The sequence below is a fragment of the Pectinophora gossypiella genome, chromosome 17, assembly GCF_024362695.1.
Source record: "Pectinophora gossypiella chromosome 17, ilPecGoss1.1, whole genome shotgun sequence".
NCBI classification, from domain to species: Eukaryota; Metazoa; Arthropoda; class Insecta; order Lepidoptera; family Gelechiidae; genus Pectinophora; species Pectinophora gossypiella.
The window spans coordinates 2,621,930-2,643,544 of record NC_065420.1 but is presented as its reverse complement, the minus strand read 5'-3'; the positions used below and the strand labels follow the sequence as shown (position 1 = coordinate 2,643,544).

Sequence of the window (21,615 nt, the reverse complement as noted above, 5' to 3'; positions counted from 1 at the left end):
AAATATGATGCTCACATAAATTTAGAAGTGTCCACACAGCGTGCTATAATTAAATATTTGTTCAAATATATGACAAAAGGACCTGATGAAGCCCGTATTGCCGTTGTTGATGAAGAACATCGTGAGGATGAAATCGAACAATATGTCACTAAGCGATATATTAGTTCTAGCGAAGCAGCGTGGCGTGTTCTCGAATTTGATATTGTAGCTAGGAACCCTACGGTAAAAATGTTAACAGTACATTTGCCCGATCAAAATTCAGTATTTTTTAAGCCTGGCCACGCGAACGAGGCAGTTAATAATGCAGGTTCAGATCTTTTAGACTATTTCAGTAGGCCTTTAACTGAGGAGTTTGATCGGGTATCCTACTTAGACTTTTTTGAAACTTATAATATTCATGCGAAAGATCCATGTTTAAAGACAGTTCAGGCGGTGCAAATGCAAAATGGCAAATTTCTTACGCGGAGAATGCGGGGTGAGCTCGTCGCGCGTCTATTTTGGGTCGCGCCGAACAGAGGTGAACAGTTCTTTTTAAGACTTCTTTTAAGTGTTTACCCTTGTCGTAGTTTCGCGGATTTACTTCAAATTGGAGGTCCAAATTGCAAAACTTTTCAAGAAGCTGCCAAATTCGCAGGACTTGCGGATGACTCAGTCGAATATGAACGGGCTATGGAAGAAGCTTCCACTTTTTTAACCGGACCTCGGCTTCGTAGCTTCTTTGTAACGCTGGCTGTTAATGGTGCCTCAGTGGCGTCACTGTGGAACACGTATAAACGTCAATTGGCCGAAGATTTCCTTTATAGGGTGCCAGATGACGAAGAAAACGCGTTTAACATGTGCCTCATCCAAATAGATAGAATGCTACGCAGACACGGAACTTCGTTAATAGAACAAGGTTTGCCGGAAGTAATTTATAGGTCAACGGAGTTAGATAGGGAACGCACTGAATATGATTTAGATAGTTTGAAATCATACGTTGAAGAGTGGTTGCCACAGTTATCTCCCGATCAACGTGCCGTATTCGATTACGTGGAAAAGCTTTGCGTTGATAGTGTTTACCGAGAATCCAACAACTGTGCGATTTTTATCGATGGTCCCGCCGGCACCGGAAAAACGCTTTTATTGAAGGTCATAACTGCATATATCCGCGGTAACCTTAAAGGTATAGCTTTAACCTGTGCATCGTCTGCAATTGCTGCTCAAAATTACACAAACGGAATGACGGCTCATTCCTTGTTTAGATTTCCTTTACATCTATTAGATGATAGCGGATACTGGAACATCTCAAATGGTACTCAAAGAGCTGAATTGATTTATAATTCTAATCTCATTGTGTATGATGAAGCGCCGATGGCTCATAAATACCTTATAAATTTATTAAATAGATCATTGCAGGATTTGATGAGGTCAGACAAAATTTTTGGTTCTAAAATAATTATTTTTGCAGGAGATTTTCGTCAAATTCCTCCAGTAGTCCCAGAAGCACGAACGAATTTTGATATATTAAACGCGTCACTAAAAACTTCTCCTATTTGGAAACAATTGAAAAAATTTAGTTTGGTAACTTCACAGAGATGTAAGGATGACGCACAGTATGCAGATTTTCTTTTAAAACTGGGTTCAAATTTATTACCTACTCTTAGATTAGAAACAAATAATAATGATTTGCAATTAGTCCAACTTGAATCCATTGATTATGTTACTGAATTAGAAGATTTAATTGATTTTGTATTCCCAGAAGTTACTCTTACTGAGCCAGGCGTATGCTCCTTCAGAGCGATTCTATGCACCCGTAACGATGCAGTTAGAGAAATTAATGCCGTTATTTTAGACAAACTACCAGGAGAAGTATTACATTTTTATGCCATAGACAAAATTTTAAGCGACAACGCTGATCAAGTTTATTTTAGTCCCGAATTTTTACATACACTTCGACCACAAGGTGTTCCAGATTTCGATTTGCAATTAAAATTAGAATGTGTTTGTGTAATCACGCGTAATCTTAGTTTCGCGGACGGCTTAGTAAATGGCACCAAAGTAATAGTTGTTGAAACATCTCCATATATTATTAAAGATCGGAAACAAGGTGAACTAGGAGATTATTTGATCCCTCGAATTCTTTTTAAAGCGCCTATAGAACATAACAGCCCTTACGAGATGTGTCGCCGTCAATTTCCATTGCAGGTGTGTTATGCAATGACTATTCACAAGAGCCAGGGTCAAACGATTAGTCGCGTTGGGGTCGATCTTAGATCTGATATGTTTAGTCACGGTCAACTGTATGTAGCTTTAGGACGCGTTCGCGAAAGACGTGACATAAAAGTATTACTACCCAGGCACCGAATCGAAAATGACCAACCTTTTTCGAATAACGTTATCATATCAGAACTTTTAAGTTTAACGTAACTTTATTTAGGGTGGCACTTCTTGAAAAGACTGAACAGTTCATCTCTGTTATTAAGCTTATTGGGTTTTTTTTAGATCGGTTAAATCATGTGTTGAAATTATCGTATATTGCGAATTATTTATTATTATTTATATTCATTCTATCTTGTTTTTTTCTTCTTTTCGTATAATTTAACGATAGAACTGACTTTAACAAGCTTGCACTCGATTTGATGATGGTTACATTGAATTTCAAAGCTAGGTTTACCATTTTATTAGTCACAATCACTGAATTGAAATGTGTGTTAATCAATTGGCAATGTGTGCATGCCCTTCCCAGCCGTTAACGCTGTGGAGGCTCATCTTTAGGGGACGAGAGAACGGGCGTGAAGTGAACTGGCAGGATGAACACTTGGCTGCGGGTGCGACCGGTGCATGGGAGTGAAGTGGAGCTGGCTGGAAGATGGAGGCAGGTATCACTCGATTGCTTTAGCTGAGTTCCACTCAGATCAAGTAAGCTGTCATATGGATGAATGTCGCAGGTTGGAATGATCCGGAGTAGAACTGTCGGTGTCGTTCCCATCGTCGTAGGCATTTTCGGTGGATTTTGTAGGTCGATCGACAATGGTTGCGTGAGTTTTAGCTGTCAAGCTGCTATGCCGTGCTAGCCGATTCTTGCGATCTGGGATACAAGGGATGGACGTATCCTGTGGAATGATCGTGTCAGTGAAGGTTTGAATGTCGCTTAGGACTGGAAAGGAGGGAGTACGGAAACTGTAATCAGTATTCAGGATCTCGCTGTACATGGACAATGTTTAGTTTAGGTGTATTAAAGTGGTAATTGTTCGAAGTTATTTGAAAAGAAGTCTGTTTCAGTGTTTAAGCGCTAAAACTGTTTTTTGTGTAAGCAAACGTATGAACGTATAACGCTAACGCTTTACAAATAATATTGTTACCAAATTTAAGTGCGTATATAAACAATAATAAATTAATACTAAAATATTTCGATGAAGACACCAATGATGTTTATTGATACATTTTTCTCCTAAGTGCTACTTTCTCAACTTAAAGCAATAAGTTATACAGTAATTATACTTCTACGAGTATATTTAAACAAATCATCTTTCAAAAGCATTTTACCCAATACCTAACTTACATTAAGTAAAATTTATCTTTGTCATTTTAGTCACTTATATTTTTATCATTCACTAAGCAGTAAGCAAAATATATTTACTAAAATAATAAAAAAATACGATGTTCATGGTAAGTTGGATTAGCTATTTTATAACACAAACGACTTGATATTTTCATACATTAATTCAGGAAAATAAATGTATAATGAAAAATAAGTTTATATAACCGATTAAATTTGTGTAATGTGTAGTGTATACATTTTAATGTATTTACCATTTGCAAATTAGCGTATATTAGGAACTTAAGTTAGAATTAAGTAAACTAACAAAAAAATATACGCCTTAATTAATAAATATAAGGAAGAAAGGAAACTATCCGGGTGCCTGTTTACTCATCATCAAGGAAACTTTAAGAAATAACATTACTACAAATGTCTGCTCGAAGAAAGATTCAGAAATTTAAACAAATGCCCAGCTGGAAATCGATTAATGAGTACACATAAACGCTACACCTCGCGTGTCCTGTAATGGAACGGACAGAATAAAGAATATGTGTTATGGTACGTCGAATCAGTACAGTATAATATTATACATTAGCATTCAATGGTGTAAGAATCGTCATTGTCATTGTGTCAGCAAAGACGCATCATCAATTGCACAGATTTGTGGCTACAAATATATAAATGAAAAGTGTTATTTAGAACATTATTTATTGTGTTGTGGAATAAAATAGGTCAATAATTACCTATATCCGGCAGTGACGAACAATTTCATTCGTAAACATGGGTAAATATGACGACTGTCAGATGGGCTAAACATGAAAAAAGTCCTTAAACCAAATCCCATTGTTTCGCTGTTGTGTTTGAAAATCTAAGCCGCAGGAGGATATTATTTACGACCATGCTTTACCTTTAATGGTGTATTTCAAAATAATTAAGCCTATAATCAACAATGAATGTTCTATACCATTCTAAGCAAATTCAAAAACAAATTTGATCATGTTAATTTCTGGCCTCCCACAAGCGGGTCTCACCAGTATTGACAGAAGAATGATCACTCATCGATACAAAAACATACATAAAGTAATTAATACATGTATACAGGCTAAATAAAGTGAAATTGCTAGAAAATACCTACTACTTGGAAAAACAATAATTGGAGAAGAAAGCACTACCTAACAACGTGAAACTTTGATATTCAAATTTTCAAATCAAATATGGCTAAAACAAAAAAAAATACTTAAAAATTGAAAGGTAAAAGAAAACACCTTTAGTTAAAAAAAAATAGAAAGCGAGTCATATTTTATATATTCTGGTAAAATTGTTTAGTTTTAAATGTTACCAAATATACCAAATGTTATTAGAAATGAAAGTAACAAGTCATATTTTCTATATTATTACGCATTAAGTTTAATTTATATGTGTACAGTCATAACCAACATACTACCTACGTTTTATTTTTTAAGTCTACATTCGTTATTTATTTACTTATAATGACGCAAATAACAAACAACTATGCTTGTTATGAATTTGCATACACCTACAGTAAATCCAACTTACCATGAATATACAATGATAATATAATATACATAGTAAGTGCAGAATAAAAACTTAGGGATTACATGGTTTTATGTTTTCCAGTGGATCTGGTTAGAGCTATGTCACGTTAAATAGTATTCTTTGCATTTCTTCTTACAATACTTTTCAATAGAACACTGTTTCGCATGAGACGGTTCCTCAAAAAACATAATATCGTGTATGAGCTAAACTAAAACTTAGGTTTTATATGGTTTTATGTTTTCCAGTGGATCTGGTTAGAGCTATGTCACGCTAAATTGTGTTCTTTGCATTTCTTCTTACAATACTTTTCAATAGAACACTGTTTCGCATGAAACGGTTCCTCAAAAAACATAATATCGTGTATGATCTAAACAAAAACTTAGGTTTTATAAGGTTTTATGTTTTCCAGTGGATCTGGTTAGAACTATGTCACGCTAAATGGTGTTTTTTGCATTTCTTCTTACAATACTTTTCAATAGAACACTGTTTCGCATGAGACGGTTCCTCAAAAAACATAATATCGTGTATGAGTTTAACTAAAACTTAGGATTTTACATGGTTTTATGTTTTCCAGTGGATCTGGTTAGAGCTATGGCACGCTAAATGGTGTTTTCTGTATTTATTCTTGCAATACTTTTCAATAGAACACTGTTTCGCATGAGACGGTTCCTCAAAAAACATAATATCGTGTATGAGCTTAACTAAAAGTAAGGGTTTTACATGGTTTTATGTTTTCCAGTGGATCTGGTTAGAGCTATGTCACGCTAAATGGTGTTTTTTGCATTTCTTCTTACAATACTTTTCAATAGAACACTGTTTCGCATGAGATGGTTCCTCAAAAAACATAATATCGTGTATGAGCTAAACTAAAACTTAGGTTTTATATGGTTTTATGTTTTCCAGTGGATCTGGTTAGAGCTATGTCACGCTAAATGGTGTTTTTTGCATTTCTTCTTACAATACTTTTCAATAGAACACTGTTTCGCATGAGACGGTTCCTCAAAAAACATAATATCGTGTATGAACTAAACTAAAACTTAGGTTTTATATGGTTTTATGTTTTCCAGTGGATCTGGTTAGAGCTATGTCACGCTAAATTGTGTTCTTTGCATTTCTTCTTACAATACTTTTCAATAGGACACTGTTTCGCATGAGACGGTTCCTCAAAAAACATAATATCGTGTATGAGCTAAACAAAAATTTAGGGTTTTACATGGTTTTATGTTTTCCAGTGGATCTGGTTAGAGCTATGTCACGCTAAATGGTGTTCTTTGCATTTCTTCTTACAATACTTTTCAATAGAACACTGTTTCGCATGAGACGGTTCCTCAAAAAACATAATATCGTGTATGAGCTAAACTAAAACATAGGGTTTTACATGGTTTTATGTTTTCCAGTGGATCTGGTTAGAGCTATGTCACGCTAAATGGTGTTCTTTGCATTTCTTCTTACAATACTTTTCAATGGAACATTGTTTCGCATGAGACGGTTCCTCAAAAAACATAATATCGTGTATGAGCTAAACAAAGACTTAGGGTTTTACATGGTTTTATGTTTTCCAGTGGATCTGGTTAGAGCTATGTCATGCTAAATGGTGTTTTTTGCATTTCTTCTTACAACACTTTTCAATAGAACACTGTTTCGCATGAGACGGTTCCTCAAAAAACATAATATCGTGTATGAGCTAAACAAAGACTAAGGGTTTTACATGGTTTTATGTTTTCCAGTGGATCTGGTTAGAGCCATGTCACGCTAAATGGTGTTTTTTGCATTTCTTCTTACAATACTTTTCAATAGAACACTGTTTCGCATGAGACGGTTCCTCAAAAAACATAATATCGTGTATGAGCTAAACTAAAACTTGGGTTTTACATGGTTTTATGTTTTCCAGTGGATCTGGTTAGAGCTATGTCACGCTAAATGGTGTTTTTTGCATTTCTTCTTACAATACTTTTACATAGAACACTGTTTCGCATGAGACGGTTCCTCAAAAAACATAATATCGTGTATGAGCTAAACAAAGACTTAGGGTTTTACATGGTTTTATGTTTTCCAGTGGATCTGGTTAGAGCTATGTCACGCTAAATTGTGTTCTTTGCATTTCTTCTTGCAATACTTTTCAATAGAACACTGTTTCGCATGAGACGGTTCCTCAAAAAACATAATATCGTGTATGAGCTAAACTAAAACTTAGGTTTTATATGGTTTTATGTTTTCCAGTGGATCTGGTTAGAGCTATGTCACGCTAAATGGTGTTTTTTGCATTTCTTCTTACAATACTTTTCAATAGAACACTGTTTCGCATGAGACGGTTCCTCAAAAAACATAATATCGTGTATGAGCTAAACTAAAACTTAGGTTTTATATGGTTTTATGTTTTCCAGTGGATCTGGTTAGAGCTATGTCACGCTAAATGGTGTTTTTTGCATTTCTTCTTACAATACTTTTCAATAGAACACTGTTTCGCATGAGACGGTTCCTCAAAAAACATAATATCGTGTATGAGCTAAATTAAAACTTAGGGTTTTACATGGTTTTATGTTTTCCAGTGGATCTGGTTAGAGCTATGTCACGCTAAATTGTGTTCTTTGCATTTCTTCTTACAACACTTTTCAATAGAACACTGTTTCGCATGAGACGGTTCCTCAAAAAACATAATATCGTGTATGAGCTAAACAAAAACTTAGGCTTTTACATGGTTTTATGTTTTCCAGTGGATCTGGTTAGAGCTATGTCACGCTAAATGGTGTTTTTTGCATTTCTTCTTACAATACTTTTCAATAGAACACTGTTTCGCATGAGACGGTTCCTCAAAAAACATAATATCGTGTATGAGCTAAACTAAAACTTAGGTTTTATATGGTTTTATGTTTTCCAGTGGATCTGGTTAGAGCTATGTCACGCTAAATGGTGTTTTCTGTATTTTTTCTTGCAATACTTTTCAATAGAACACTGTTTCGCATGAGACGGTTCCTCAAAAAACATAATATCGTGTATGAGCTAAACTAAAACTTAGTTTTTATATGGTTTTATGTTTTCCAGTGGATCTGGTTAGAGCTATGTCACGCTAAATTGTGTTCTTTGCATTTCTTCTTACAATACTTTTCAATAGAACACTGTTTCGCATGAGACGGTTCCTCAAAAAACATAATATCGTGTATGAGCTAAACTAAAACTTAGGTTTTATATGGTTTTATGTTTTCCAGTGGATCTGGTTAGAGCTATGTCACGCTAAATTGTGTTCTTTGCATTTCTACTTACAATACTTTTCAATAGAACACTGTTTCGCATGACACGGTTCCTCAAAAAACATAATATCGTGTATGAGCTAAACTAAAACTTAGGTTTTATATGGTTTTATGTTTTCCAGTGGATCTGGTTAGAGCTATGTCACGCTAAATGGTGTTTTTTGCATTTCTTCTTACAATACTTTTCAATAGAACACTGTTTCGCATGAGACGGTTCCTCAAAAAACATAATATCGTGTATGAGCTAAACTAAAACTTAGGTTTTATATGGTTTTATGTTTTCCAGTGGATCTGGTTAGAGCTATGTCACGCTAAATGGTGTTTTTTGCATTTCTTCTTACAATACTTTTCCATAGAACACTGTTTCGCATGAGACGGTTCCTCAAAAAACATAATATCGTGTATGAGCTAAACTAAAACTTAGGTTTTATATGGTTTTATGTTTTCCAGTGGATCTGGTTAGAGCTATGTCACGCTAAATGGTGTTTTTTGCATTTCTTCTTACAATACTTTTCCATAGAACACTGTTTCGCATGAGACGGTTCCTCAAAAAACATAATATCGTGTATGAGCTAAACAAAGACTTAGGGTTTTACATGGTTTTATGTTTTCCAGTGGATCTGGTTAGAGCTATGTCACGCTAAATGGTGTTCTTTGCATTTCTTCTTGCAATACTTTTCAATAGAACACTGTTTCACATGACACGGTTCCTCAAAAAACATAATATCGTGTATGAGCTATAACATTTAAGCTATAGCCAAGAATTCATCATACCACTGCTAATCAATAAACAAACAACGGTCTTAGCGTTTAAATACCGAAAAAACACCTGCCTGTTCATTTATTACTTGTTTCATTAAACAGGATTTGCATATCGATCGTTTTCAATTAACTTCGAACAGTTACAACTACACGTAAACTGAGCATGTAGTCTATCTACAGCAAGATCGTGACCGCTGACTGCAGCTCTCCTTCTCCCTCCATTTCACTCCCAATCGACATTTTCACCTTTGCTGATATGATTACTCCACAGGATACCTCCATCCCCTGCATACCTGGTCGCTAGATTCGGCTGGCACGTCATATCGGTTTGACAGCCAACTCACGTAACTATTGTTGATCGATCCACAGTCCACTGAAGTGCCTACGATGAAGGGAACAACATGGACAGTTCTACTCCGAATTACTCCAACCCATGCGATGTTCATCCATGCGACAACCCACCTGATCTGAGTGGAACTTAACTGAAGCAAGAGAGTGATGCCTAATTCCATCTGCCAACTAGCTCCACTTCTCTCCCGTGCACCAGTCGCACCCACACCGACGTGATCATCTTGCCAGTTTTCCTCACACCCGTTCACTTGTCTCTTGAAGGTTGGCGTCCACAACACCAACGGTTGGTTAGGTCATGCAAGCATTGTTACAATTGATAAAAACACATATTTTCATTTAGTGAATGTGATAACCTGTACTAATAATTTGGTCAACTTAGCGATGATAACTCAATGTAAGTATTAACAAACTCGGTACGTGTTTGTTATTGTCAATAATATCTTTAAATTATACAACTCGCTTATGTTTGACAATTACTGAGTAATTGCTTTGCTTATTGCATGCTAATTGCTGAAAATTGCTTTTTATTTTAAATTCCTTAGCTAAAAATTGCTTTTTCTTTCACATTTCTCTGCTTATTGAATGACTATTGCTAACTCATTAGATAGAACCTACTTCTCATATAAGTAGGTGGATGCGGCCTCGATTAGCGGGGGAACCACATGAAAAAAAGCGAGCTACTGGGTGTACCTCCTGGGTAGTTTGGAAATCACCTAAGATATATATGTATATATTTATAAATAAAAGTTAATATATATAAATTAACATTAATTTTTTTTAACAGGAAATGCACAATGCTAAAAACTGCGTAGGAGATTTTAATACAATAGTACTACCAAGCCTGATGTTGGCCGCTATTTCAATGAATGCAGCAGTGTCACAGCTAGCAATCAAAAGTAACAAGATATTGAGGTAAGTTAAATGACGATTACGACCACTTTGGCAAAAACGTATCGCTATAGACTAAGGAAAAAAAATAATATATATTTTATTTACAGGAAATGCAGATGGCAATAAACTGTGTAGGAGTTCATGATTGCAATAGAATAAAATCGACCAAGCCTGAAGTCAGCAGCCCCTTCAATGAATGCAGCAGTGTGACAGCCAGCAATCAAAAGTTACAAGATACCGAGGTACGTTTCATGACGACCACGACTATTTTGGCAAAAACGTATCGCTATAGACTAAGGAAAAAAAATTAATATATATTTTATTTACAGGAAATGCGCAATAAACTGTGTAGGAGTTTATGATTGCAATAGAATAAAATCGACCAAGCCTGAAGTCAGCAGCCCCTTCAATGAATGCAGCAGTGTGACAGCCAACAATCAAAAGTTACAAGATATCGAGGTACGTTTCATGACGACCACGACTATTTTGGCAAAAACGTATCGCTATCGACTAAGGAAAATAAATTATATAATTTATTTACAGGAAATGCAGAAGGCAAAAAACTGCGTAGGAGATCATTAATACAAAAGTATTATATAAACCAAACCTGATGTTGCCAGCTCCTTCAATGAATGCAGCAGTGTGACAGCCAGCAATCAAAAGTAACAAGATGTCGAGGTACGTTACATGACGACCACAACTATTTTGGCAAAAACGTATTGCTATCGACTAAGGAAAATAAATTACATATAATATTTAATTATATATTTTATTTACAGGAAATGCAGAAGGCAAAAAACTGCGTAGGAGATCATTAATACAATAGTATTATATAAACCAAGCCTGATGTTGGCCGCTCATTCAAAGAATGCAGCAGTGTGACAGCCAGCAATCAAAAGTAACAAGATGTCGAGGTACGTTACATGACGATCACGACCACTTTGACATAAACGTATCGCTATAGACTAAGGAAAAAAAAATGTAATATACAGGGTGTTAGTGACATCGTAACGAAAACTTTGAGGGATGATGGAGACCATGATTATGAGATGATATCAAGTGGAATTTTCCGTCGCAAAAGTATGGAACAGAAAATAACTTAAAAAAAAACAAAAATTTTCATGAATTTTCCGACTGAAAATTCCACTTGATTTCAACTCAGAATTATGGTCTGAATCATCCTCTTCAGTATTTGTTACGGTGTCACTAACACCCTTACCTACTTGTATGGCTACAGTATGTACTTGTGCGGGGTGTAAGTGACATCGTACCGAATACAGAGGGGGATGATTCACCTGATTATTCTGAGTTAATATCAAGTGGAATTTTTCATCGCAAAAGTATAGAATTGAAAATAATTTAAAATAACTAAAAAAAAATCATGAATTTTGCGACGGAAAATTCCACTTGATATGAACTCAGAATCATGGTCTGAATCATCCCCATCAGTATTCGTTACAATGTCACTAACACCCTGTATATTTTATTCACAGGAAATGCAGAGTGCAATAAACTTTGTAGGAGATTATGATTGCAATAGAATAAAATCGACCAAGCCTGAAGTTCTTCAATGCACGCAGCAGTGTGACAGCCAGCAATCAAAAGTTACAAGATATCGAGGTACGTTACATGACGACCACGACTATTTTGGCAAAGACGTATCGCTATAGACTAAGGAAAAAAAAATGTAATATACAGGGTGTTAATGACATCGTAACGAAAACTTTGAGGGATGATGGAGACCATGATTATGAGATGATATCAAGTGGAATTTTCCGTCGCAAAAGTATGGAACAGAAAATAACTTAAAAAAAAAACAAAAATTTTCATGAATTTTCCGACTGAAAATTCCACTTGATTTCAACTCAGAATTATTGTCTGAATCATCCTCTTCAGTATTTGTTACGGTGTCACTAACACCCTTACCTACTTGTATGGCTACAGTATGTACTTGTGCGGGGTGTAAGTGACATCGTACCGAATACAGAGGGGGATGATTCACCTGATTATTCTGAGTTAATATCAAGTGGAATTTTTCATCGCAAAAGTATAGAATTGAAAATAATTTAAAATAACTAAAAAAAAATCATGAATTTTGCGACGGAAAATTCCACTTGATATGAACTCAGAATCATGGTCTGAATCATCCCCATCAGTATTCGTTACAATGTCACTAACACCCTGTATATTTTATTCACAGGAAATGCAGAGTGCAATAAACTTTGTAGGAGATTATGATTGCAATAGAATAAAATCGACCAAGCCTGAAGTTCTTCAATGCACGCAACAGTGTGACAGCCAGCAATCAAAAGTTACAAGATATCGAGGTACGTTACATGACGACCACGACTATTTTGGCAAAGACGTATCGCTATCGACCAAGGAAAAGAAATTATATATAATATTTAATTATATATAATATTTAATATGTATTTTATTTATAGGAAATGCAGAAGGCAAAAAACTGCGTAAGAGATTATTAATACAATAGTATTATATCAACCAAGCCTGATGTCGGTAGCTTCTTCAATGAATGCAGCAGTGTGACAGCCAGCAATCAATAGTGATAGTGACAAGAATCTAGGTACGTTACATGACGACCACGACCACTTTGGCAAAAACGTATCGCTATCGACTAAGAAAAGGATATTATATCTATACGTTATTATAAATATACGTTATTATAAATAAATTAATATTATTTTATTTTTAACAGGAAATACAGAAGGCAAAGAAGCAGATGTCATCAAAGAAGATCTTTGTTCCTGCAATGTTTCCGCAGACGATACATCCAACAGAGCGAAGTGGAAGGAAAAGACTCGGAAAAAAGACCCCACCACCATATGGGAACAATGCAAGGGAGAGAGAGAGAATATAATGTTATATTTTTATTTTTTGATAACATAAAATAAACCAACAATATCCTACACATTTTTTTTATTTCTTTTTGTGTCTGTCTTAATAGTTATTACAAATCTGTGATGCGAAACAAACTATACGAAAACGTCAATCCACATACAACGCCCGCGAAGCTGCTTTAGCAGCGAGCGCACTTAGCACCATCTAGTTATATTATATATAGCTACAAACCCATGTATTGACTGACTGACTGACTGACTGACATAGTTGTTCTCCCAGAAGGAGTGTCGGGGGGTGAAAATGGTGTATGGGGGGTGTGATCGGGGCCTCCCGGTGAGTATGGGAAAACTTCCAGATCTTGGAAAACTGCTCCGCATCAGGGAGACACCCTACGGCCTGGCGCAACTATTATACCTGGATCAAATTTTTTTTCGCAAAACCTATTTAAATCTTGGTCAAATTCTATCGTGAGTGAAAAAAAATCAAAATGGCCGAAAAACAAGATGGCCGCCATACAAAAAATTGTTTTTCCAGAAAATGTCTCGGTGGTAAAAATTATGTATGGGAGTGTGATCGTAACGTCATGTCGAGTATGGATATACTTCTCGATCTTGGAAAGCTGCTCCGCATCAGGGCGGCACCCTATGGCCTGGCAAAAGTATCGTACCTAAACCAATTTTTCTTTCACAAAATCTATTTAAATCTTGGTCAAATTCTATTGTGGGTGAAAAAAAATCAAAATGGCGGAAAAACAAGATGGCCGCCATACAAAATTTTGTTTTTCCAGAAAATGTCTCGGGGGTAAAAACTATTTATAGGGGTGTGATCGGAACGTCTTGTTGAGTATGGAAACACTTCTCTATCTTCAAAAACTGCTCCGCATCAGGGAGACACCCTACGGCCTGGCGAAACTATCACACCTGGAACGATTCTTTTTCCACGAGACCTATTTAAATCTCGGTCAAATCCAATCCCCGGTGAAAAAAAAACAAAATGACGGAAAAACAAGATGGCCGCCATACAAATTTTTCGTTTTTCCCGAAAATGCCTCGGAGGTAAAAACAATGTATGGGGACGTAAGCGGAAGATCATGTTGAGAATTTAAATACTACTCAATCTTCGAAAACTGCTCCTCATCAGGGAGGCACCCTAAGGCCTGGCAAAACTATCACATCTAGATCAATTTTTTTTTCGCACAATGTATTTAAATCTTAGTCAAATTTTATCGCCGGTGACAAAAAATCAAAATGGCGGAAAAACAAGATGGCCGCCATACAAAATTTTCGTTTTCCCGAAAATGCCTCGGCGGTGAATATGATATACAGGGGTGTGATCGGAACGTCATGTCGAGTATTTAAATACTGCTAGATCTTCGAAAACTACTCCGCATCAGGTAGACACCCTACGGCCTGGCGAAACTATCGCACCTGGAACATTTTTTTTTCCACCAAACCTATTAAAATCTTAGTCAATTTTTATCGCCCGTGAAAAAAAAAACAAAATGGCCGAAAAACAAGATGGCCGCCATACAAATTATTGTTTTTTCCAGAAAATGTCTCAGAGGTAAAATGATGTATAGGGGTGTGATCGGAACGTCATCTTGGAAAACTGCTCCGCATCAGGGAGACACCCTACGGCCTGGCAAAACTATAGCACCTAGAACTTTTTTGATTTCACGAAAACAAGATGGCCGCCATACAAAGCTTCGAACTAATACCGGACACGCGAGCAGCTTGCTGCGAGCGAACCACGCGACATCTAGTTTTATTGTAAAAACGTATACATATCTGATTTGATTCATATTTGATTTGTGTCTGTAACCTGTTACGTGTGTTTAATAAATAAATAAATAAATAAATAAATAACCCCAAAAAAGATGTTGATGAAAGATGAATTTACTTAATCTATAATTTTGAATAGCGATTTTATTTGTATTCTTGTATTGTTCTGTAGGAGTATCCGGGTGTGCTTAGGCACAGTTATGAGCAATATAATGTACCCACTTTAGGACTCTGTCGCACTAACATATTTGACATTTAGTGATACTTACAGTTCAATTTGTCAAAAAAGTTAATGTGACATGGTACCAAAGTGTATACATATTAGTGCTCGTGACCGTACATGTCAATACTCACCCCCCAAGTAACAACAGCATTGGCGACAATCTGCAGCACGTTGTACCACTTAATGATGCTCCTCAAGTCATAGGGCTTCCTGTCCCTCATGTACGCTGGCAGGATCAGCTTGATAAGTGCCAGGTAGCTTACGATGATCACAGCCAGGGGTACTGGTGACTGCATCAGTAGCCAGTCTTTTACTCTAGGGTCTGTGGAAGAGTTTGAACTATAACATAATACGGTTCGTATGCACCTTGACGCAATCCTCGACAGCTATATTATTTTATTTAAGTAAACTGTACATAACATACATACACATGTTATTTTTATTGGTATATTGCTTTTTTTGTTGTTTGTGATGTTTTTGAAGTTTGTATTATTAAGTAAGTAGGACAATATCACCGACTTAGGATAGTATCATGTAAGGGTGATGTCTTTCACTATCTAAATAAGTTCGTAAGAACGGGTTATTACTCTGTAGAAGAATTTCTGCTGGGGGGTAAACCTAGCTCAGCCGCTGATGGGGAGCTGAGAGTTGCCGTTCTATACGTAGTATTATTCCTCATTCTTAGTCATAGGCCTCCCCTCAAGCAACCGGAGCATACTCTACTACGGTGCCCTAGTACGGAATGGTAGAAGCGTTTGGGCGAACAGCCTGGAACCAACGGCTTAACGTGCCTTCCGAAGCCCGAAATCATCTTACTCTTTCGGACAATCAGGTTATTCAGCCAGCAATGTCCTAGCTAAACAAAGGACAGTCTCATAAAATGAATTTGACAATGTCTCCATCGGGAATCGAACCCGGACTTCCGGATCGTGAGCCGTGAGCCTGTCATTTCTGTCAAATAAATAATAGTATCTTTTTACTATAAATAAACAGGTATACAGAGGAGTAAAGCCCTACCCCTCTACGCTCCCCCCCCCCTTTTCGATCATCATCATTATCATCATCTTCCTAGCATTATCCCGTTTTTCACAAGGTCCGCTTTTTCGATCACAATTCTACTAGGCCTTTCTGATAGGCATTGAGGTCGTTTCGACATCATTTTCGAAGTATCCTCCTCATCCGGTGTTATTGAACTTAAAAGTTCATACCAACCTTTTTTTTTAATTATAAACTCCTAATGAATAAAAAGGTACATACCAGCTCTTTCAAAAAATACAACATCGTACGCCCTCGCTATCAAATCCATAATTTTAGCGATTATTGTCCTAATTTCACACACACCGCAAGTCAACCGTTTTCAATGGAATTTGAACTGTTACTGAATTAATTACGGCTGTTTTGTTATGATAATTTATCTAGCATACTTACAACCTCAAGCCAAAATAAATTTTAATATATTTTACATAATGTACATGTTGTGACTCCCTTAATTCCTGATCCAAGTTAAAAAAAAACAACAACATAATACAGTTCATACCATAAGCTGATAAAAATGTCTTCTGGATTAAATTGCCATTTCCATCTTAGAACTTAAAAATAATATTTAAAAAATTAAATAAATACATTGTTTTAAGTTTACGCGGTTATTATCATAATTAAAACACATAATAACGGGTTCTTACCGCGTTTGGGATGACATCCCGTGATCATGGCACTTGCAACAGTGTCGAAATATCGGGAGTCTCATATCCCCATTTAAACGCGGTAAGAACCCGTTATTATGTGTTTTAATTAATTAAATAAATATTTGCCACATTGTGGCAACACTAGCAACAAACAAACAAATTAATTATTGGCATAAAACAATTATTTTTCTTTCCCTCTTTAAAATGTGGCAGCAAGTTTCTATTATTTTGTTAATTCTTAAATATTCCTTTAAGTAAATACAAAACCCCCTGTAGCAATCTGATTAGCAATTTTGTTTTGCATCTCATTTGCATTGTCAATCTTCGAGGCTATTTGAAACTAACATTTGAGTAGATACATACGTAAACACACAAAATCAGCAATTATGTGACGTAATCTATTCTTATTAAGTAATTATACTTACTAAGCATTAGAAATTGATTTTTCTTTTAAATAATATAGGCTCGCGTTTGTCCACAATCTCACCTGATGGTAAGTGACGATGTAGTCTAGGGTGGATCACGCTTACCTAGCAAATGCCTATTCACTCTAACCTTGAAGACTCCCAGATTATAACGAGTTGGAAAAACAAACGACGGCAAATAGTTCCAATCCTTCGCTGTTCGCTTCGCTGTATAGTGCGGATTGGTGGTATACCGGCAACATAAGAATGAAATGCCCGCCGACACCTGGTTGTCCGTAGATGGAATTGAGTGGGTGGAATTAACTCGTGAAGTTCCCGCGCGCACTCACCGAAGTGTATCCTATAAAAGACCTACAGACAAGCTAGCGTCTGTGGTCTTTAAGAGTCGAGTCATCACTGACGAGTTATTGTCTATGAGCTTTATTGCTCGTCTCACCGAGTCGAAAGCGGCGAACTCAGAGCTGGCAGAGCCTTGCCAAAGGTGACAGTAGCACTACAATAGTACAATAACGAACCTGTGCTATGTACTTATAGATCAAGCACACTGCTCGTAAACTGGGTCTTATTGCATCACATAAATCATCAAAACGTACTTAAAAATATATATTGGTAGTGATTCCAGTCACACACGATCTAATTTTATTTTAAGTCATACCTGTCATTTTCTTATGCGCCGAAAAGGAAAGGGACGAGCAATTGACAGGCATACAATTTATGGATCACGAAATTTTAGGGAGAATTTTTAAAAAAAACCTTACTAAAATTGTACATTGCTGCAGTGGGCTGCACGTGCAAATGTATTATAAGCTTTTGATATTGTGTGTTATTTTTATTTTATACTAACATTAGAAATAAGTCATTTACTAACACATATGAGTCAATGGTTACTTGAAATAAAGATTTTATTTATTTATTTTTATTTATTGGCCAATAACCCAAAACAGAATTAAGTTGACAGGACACGTCAATCGGGTTGCATATTGTATTCGCCCGGGTTATCATTAATTCACTCATTGATTTTTAAATTAACAGTTGTCTGCGGATAAATAAATAACAGGTATAACTTAAAATAAAATTAGGTGGTGTCTGCAGGAATCTGGGCCATTATATTCGTGTCTTAAACTATTTGCACACTGTATATAATTTTATTTATACATTTCGTTCTTTCTTTTTTTATATGTTAATTTACTTTTAAGTAAATTTTGACCTTGTCATTAACAATGCAAAAAGCGTTAAATGAAAGCATAATATGCAAAATAAATACCTATACAACTAAACTGTAGTCATTTTTTTGTGACCTGTTCCTGTATTTCTAATGAGGTTTAATATACATGAATAATTATTTATTACATTTTTCCTTATATATATTTTAAAATATTTTTTAGTCTATAGATACATAGGGTGTTAGTGAGATCGTAACGAATACTCAGGGGGATGATTCTGACCATAATTTTGAGTTAATATCAAGTGGAATTTCCTGTTGGAAAATTCATGAAAATGTTAGTGTTTTTTGAAGTTATTCTCCGTTCCTTACTTTTGCGACGGAAAAATCCACTTTATATCAATCATACCTGAATCATCCCTCAAAGTTTTCGTTACGATGTCACTACCACTCTGTATAATTAAATAAGATACATTATAAAAAATCTGTTATGACGTTCTAACTATCATTATTTATGTTCGATATTTAATTTCCAGTCAAAGGAGAAGATGACACGTGGCGTGCGGCGTGGCTGCGTGCGCCTCCGAGCGGCCGTCATCGGCATTGATGATGAGGATGACTCCACGTTCACCATCACTGTCGACCACAAAACCTTCCACTTCCAGGTAAATATTACCCAACAAAACATTATCATGTAAAATGTGCCAAGACGGGATCATAATCGATCACAAAGGGATCAGATCTCATGTAGAGCCAAGCTTCTAACTCTACGCGGGCTAACTATACAAACCTAAAGTTTACAAATTGTACACGTTAGGCAAAATATGGGGCTTGTCCGCTTGATGTGATTTCTGTTCAGAAAACGTCGCAAAAGACGGTTATCGCGCGCGCACCAGGACCCCGATTCCGACTTAATCAGCGCTTATATCGCTATCGACCCACTAGGGTCGATTAATTCTTTCAAATATTTTTCCTCTCAGACAACGCCATAAGCCGAGGTTTGCGCCCAACTGGGCACCCTCAGGCCTGTTGTCTTAAACGTTGTACCGGGTGAGAGCCTTCAGCGCTCCCTAATTGTCCAGCCAAGTAGTTAATGCTATCCGCGGCGAATCTACAATAAGTCACGTTAAAAAAAAAGCGCGCGCACCCACACGATAGGAGCAATATTTACAGTTACAGTCAAATAGAAAATTATCTCCCTAGCATTATCCCATTATTCACAATGCCCGCTTATCTAACCTGAACATTTGAAAGGTCCGGTTTTTTACAGAAGCGACTGCCTGTCTGACCTTCCAACCCGTGAAGGGAAAACCAGCCCAATACAGATTAGGTCACATACCTCCGAAAATGCATTTCTCGGGAATGTGGGATTCATCACGATGTTTTCCTTCACCGCTAAGCACCTGATAATCATTTATGATCCAAATTCGACAATCATTAAGCAAAATAGATAATAGGTAAAGGAAAAGTGACGGGTGTAAAAATATATCATGCCAAAATAACAAGTCTGTACTGTTTTACTATAATATAAATTAGGGTTCGCAAGTCGAAGTTCGAAACTCGAAGTGAGAGGCAAGCGTTCTACCAACTGGGCGGCGCTCAGTCGAATAGAAGGAAAAATAAAAAGTACAATTTTCCCGTTTCCAGACCGTTTCTCAGTCAGGATGAATAATGATTCGCCGGAGCCGCGACCTTGCGTCTTTCCATTGCCGAACCGAAAACACTCACCGGTGACCTTTACATGCTTTTTCGCTGAAACTTCCTCATTACTTAAAATGAATGATTCGTTATTCCAAACAAATAGTATACATACATAGGTAACATTAACGATTAATTAGTGTGGAGCAAACCAGAGCTGTATTGTATCAAGCTCGAAGCAAAGTTTTGCACAAAAGTGACGTCTTAACAAAATGCGATAAAATGTCGGACTTATTATTACTTTTTTTTAATTAAAATGCATAAATAGGTTAAATAGAAAATGATTTTCGTTACTTTTAGACCTGTCTTTATGTAATAATCAGAATTTCATAATTTATCTTGCACGTAGTAGACTAGGTGTAACAAAAGCATGACTGGGCTTAAAAAGACGTCGATGAAGGGGTTAGATTACGGTTATCTCCAAGGGTGATTACAGGGCGATGCACGGGTCTCTGCATGTGTAGGGTTGGTGTAAAAGACTCGGACGGGACTTGAACCCGCAGCTCTTGTCAAGCCGGGACGAGCTGGTTAACCATTACACCACCGGGTCCTCCTACTGTCCATGAGAAATAATTTTCTCCATCTATCTTATAATCTTATAACTCGGCTCCATCTATCTAGAATATTGAGTACTAATATTACTTTAGACCGACAAGTCTACAGTTAAACATCGATTTAAACTTATCGTAAAGATGTCACCTTAGCAATTTTTAAATGATTTTTGTTTTTTCAACCATAAACTCACAAAGAGATTTTTTTTTTCATTTTGCCCTAAGCACGAGTAAGTGCTATAAAAACAAAACTCATCACACGGTTCATTTTTTCCATCATGGGACGCCTGCGCCAAATGTTAACGAAAGTCGTCAACCAATCATTTATTCTTTGAACATTTTCGCCTTCAAATAATTTGTGGCTTGTTTACCTTTATAGGTGTTACGGCCATGACTTATGTGTGTCTGTCAAGAGTCAAAAGCACACTTTACCAGAACTTATTCACTATGTAACAACCCTGTTAACCGGTACACCATTTCTATACTTCCAGGCGCGAGACGGTTCAGAGCGCGAGCGTTGGGTGCGAGCGTTAGAAGACACGATATCGCGTCACGGGCGGCGCGAGCGGTGGTCGCGCTGCGTGCCCGCACCCAGCCACCGCCACGGCGACCTCGAGCGACGCATCTCCGAGGCCGACGCCTATCTACAGATCATGATAGAACTCGTTTCCGTAAGTATTTAAAACAGATTCAACTTTTAGAACAGTCAATCACAAATGGCGCCCAACATGGGACACTTTCTCTTCTTCGTCACTGACACACTGTCATGACACTGCCCTCGTTTTTGTATGTATAAGATTCCTTGTCTACTACCACAACACTACAATCAAAAACTAGATCCACATTAGGGATACGAGCTGACTCGTAACACAGCCTGTAGATAACTACATGCTTGTGTGCAT

General features: G+C 36.7%; 2 protein-coding genes and 1 long non-coding RNA gene across 7 annotated transcripts in view; 2 read left to right on the top strand and 1 right to left on the bottom strand.

Annotated features, from left to right (window-relative positions):
* Positions 1–16,559, bottom strand: part of LOC126374426 (elongation of very long chain fatty acids protein) — a 69,899-nt gene extending 53,340 nt beyond the window's left edge. The window contains exons 1-2 of the mRNA XM_050021075.1: positions 16,450–16,559; positions 15,324–15,514 (exon numbers count right to left, since the gene is read on the bottom strand). Coding sequence (XP_049877032.1) covers positions 15,324–15,514; positions 16,450–16,498 — 240 coding nt within the window. The 5' untranslated portion in view covers positions 16,499–16,559. The remainder of the gene's footprint in view (positions 1–15,323; positions 15,515–16,449) is intronic.
* LOC126374321 (oxysterol-binding protein-related protein 9) overlaps positions 1–21,615 on the top strand; it is a 129,864-nt gene that overhangs the window by 53,954 nt on the left and 54,295 nt on the right. For all 3 annotated transcript variants that reach the window (XM_050020885.1, XM_050020884.1, XM_050020883.1), the window contains exons 2-3: positions 19,001–19,129; positions 21,205–21,384. In XM_050020885.1, the coding sequence (XP_049876842.1) occupies positions 19,001–19,129; positions 21,205–21,384 (309 nt within the window). The remainder of the gene's footprint in view (positions 1–19,000; positions 19,130–21,204; positions 21,385–21,615) is intronic.
* Positions 10,068–13,256, top strand: LOC126374524 (uncharacterized). Of its 3 annotated transcripts, XR_007567442.1 has the most exons (9): positions 10,068–10,350; positions 10,437–10,571; positions 10,659–10,788; positions 10,873–11,007; positions 11,109–11,243; positions 11,823–11,949; positions 12,530–12,656; positions 12,774–12,913; positions 13,046–13,256. It is a non-coding gene; the product is annotated as an uncharacterized LOC126374524 (long non-coding RNA). The 3 variants fall into 3 exon arrangements; XR_007567443.1 differs by lacking the exon at positions 11,823–11,949; XR_007567444.1 differs by lacking the exon at positions 12,530–12,656 and having other exon boundaries at positions 10,070–10,350.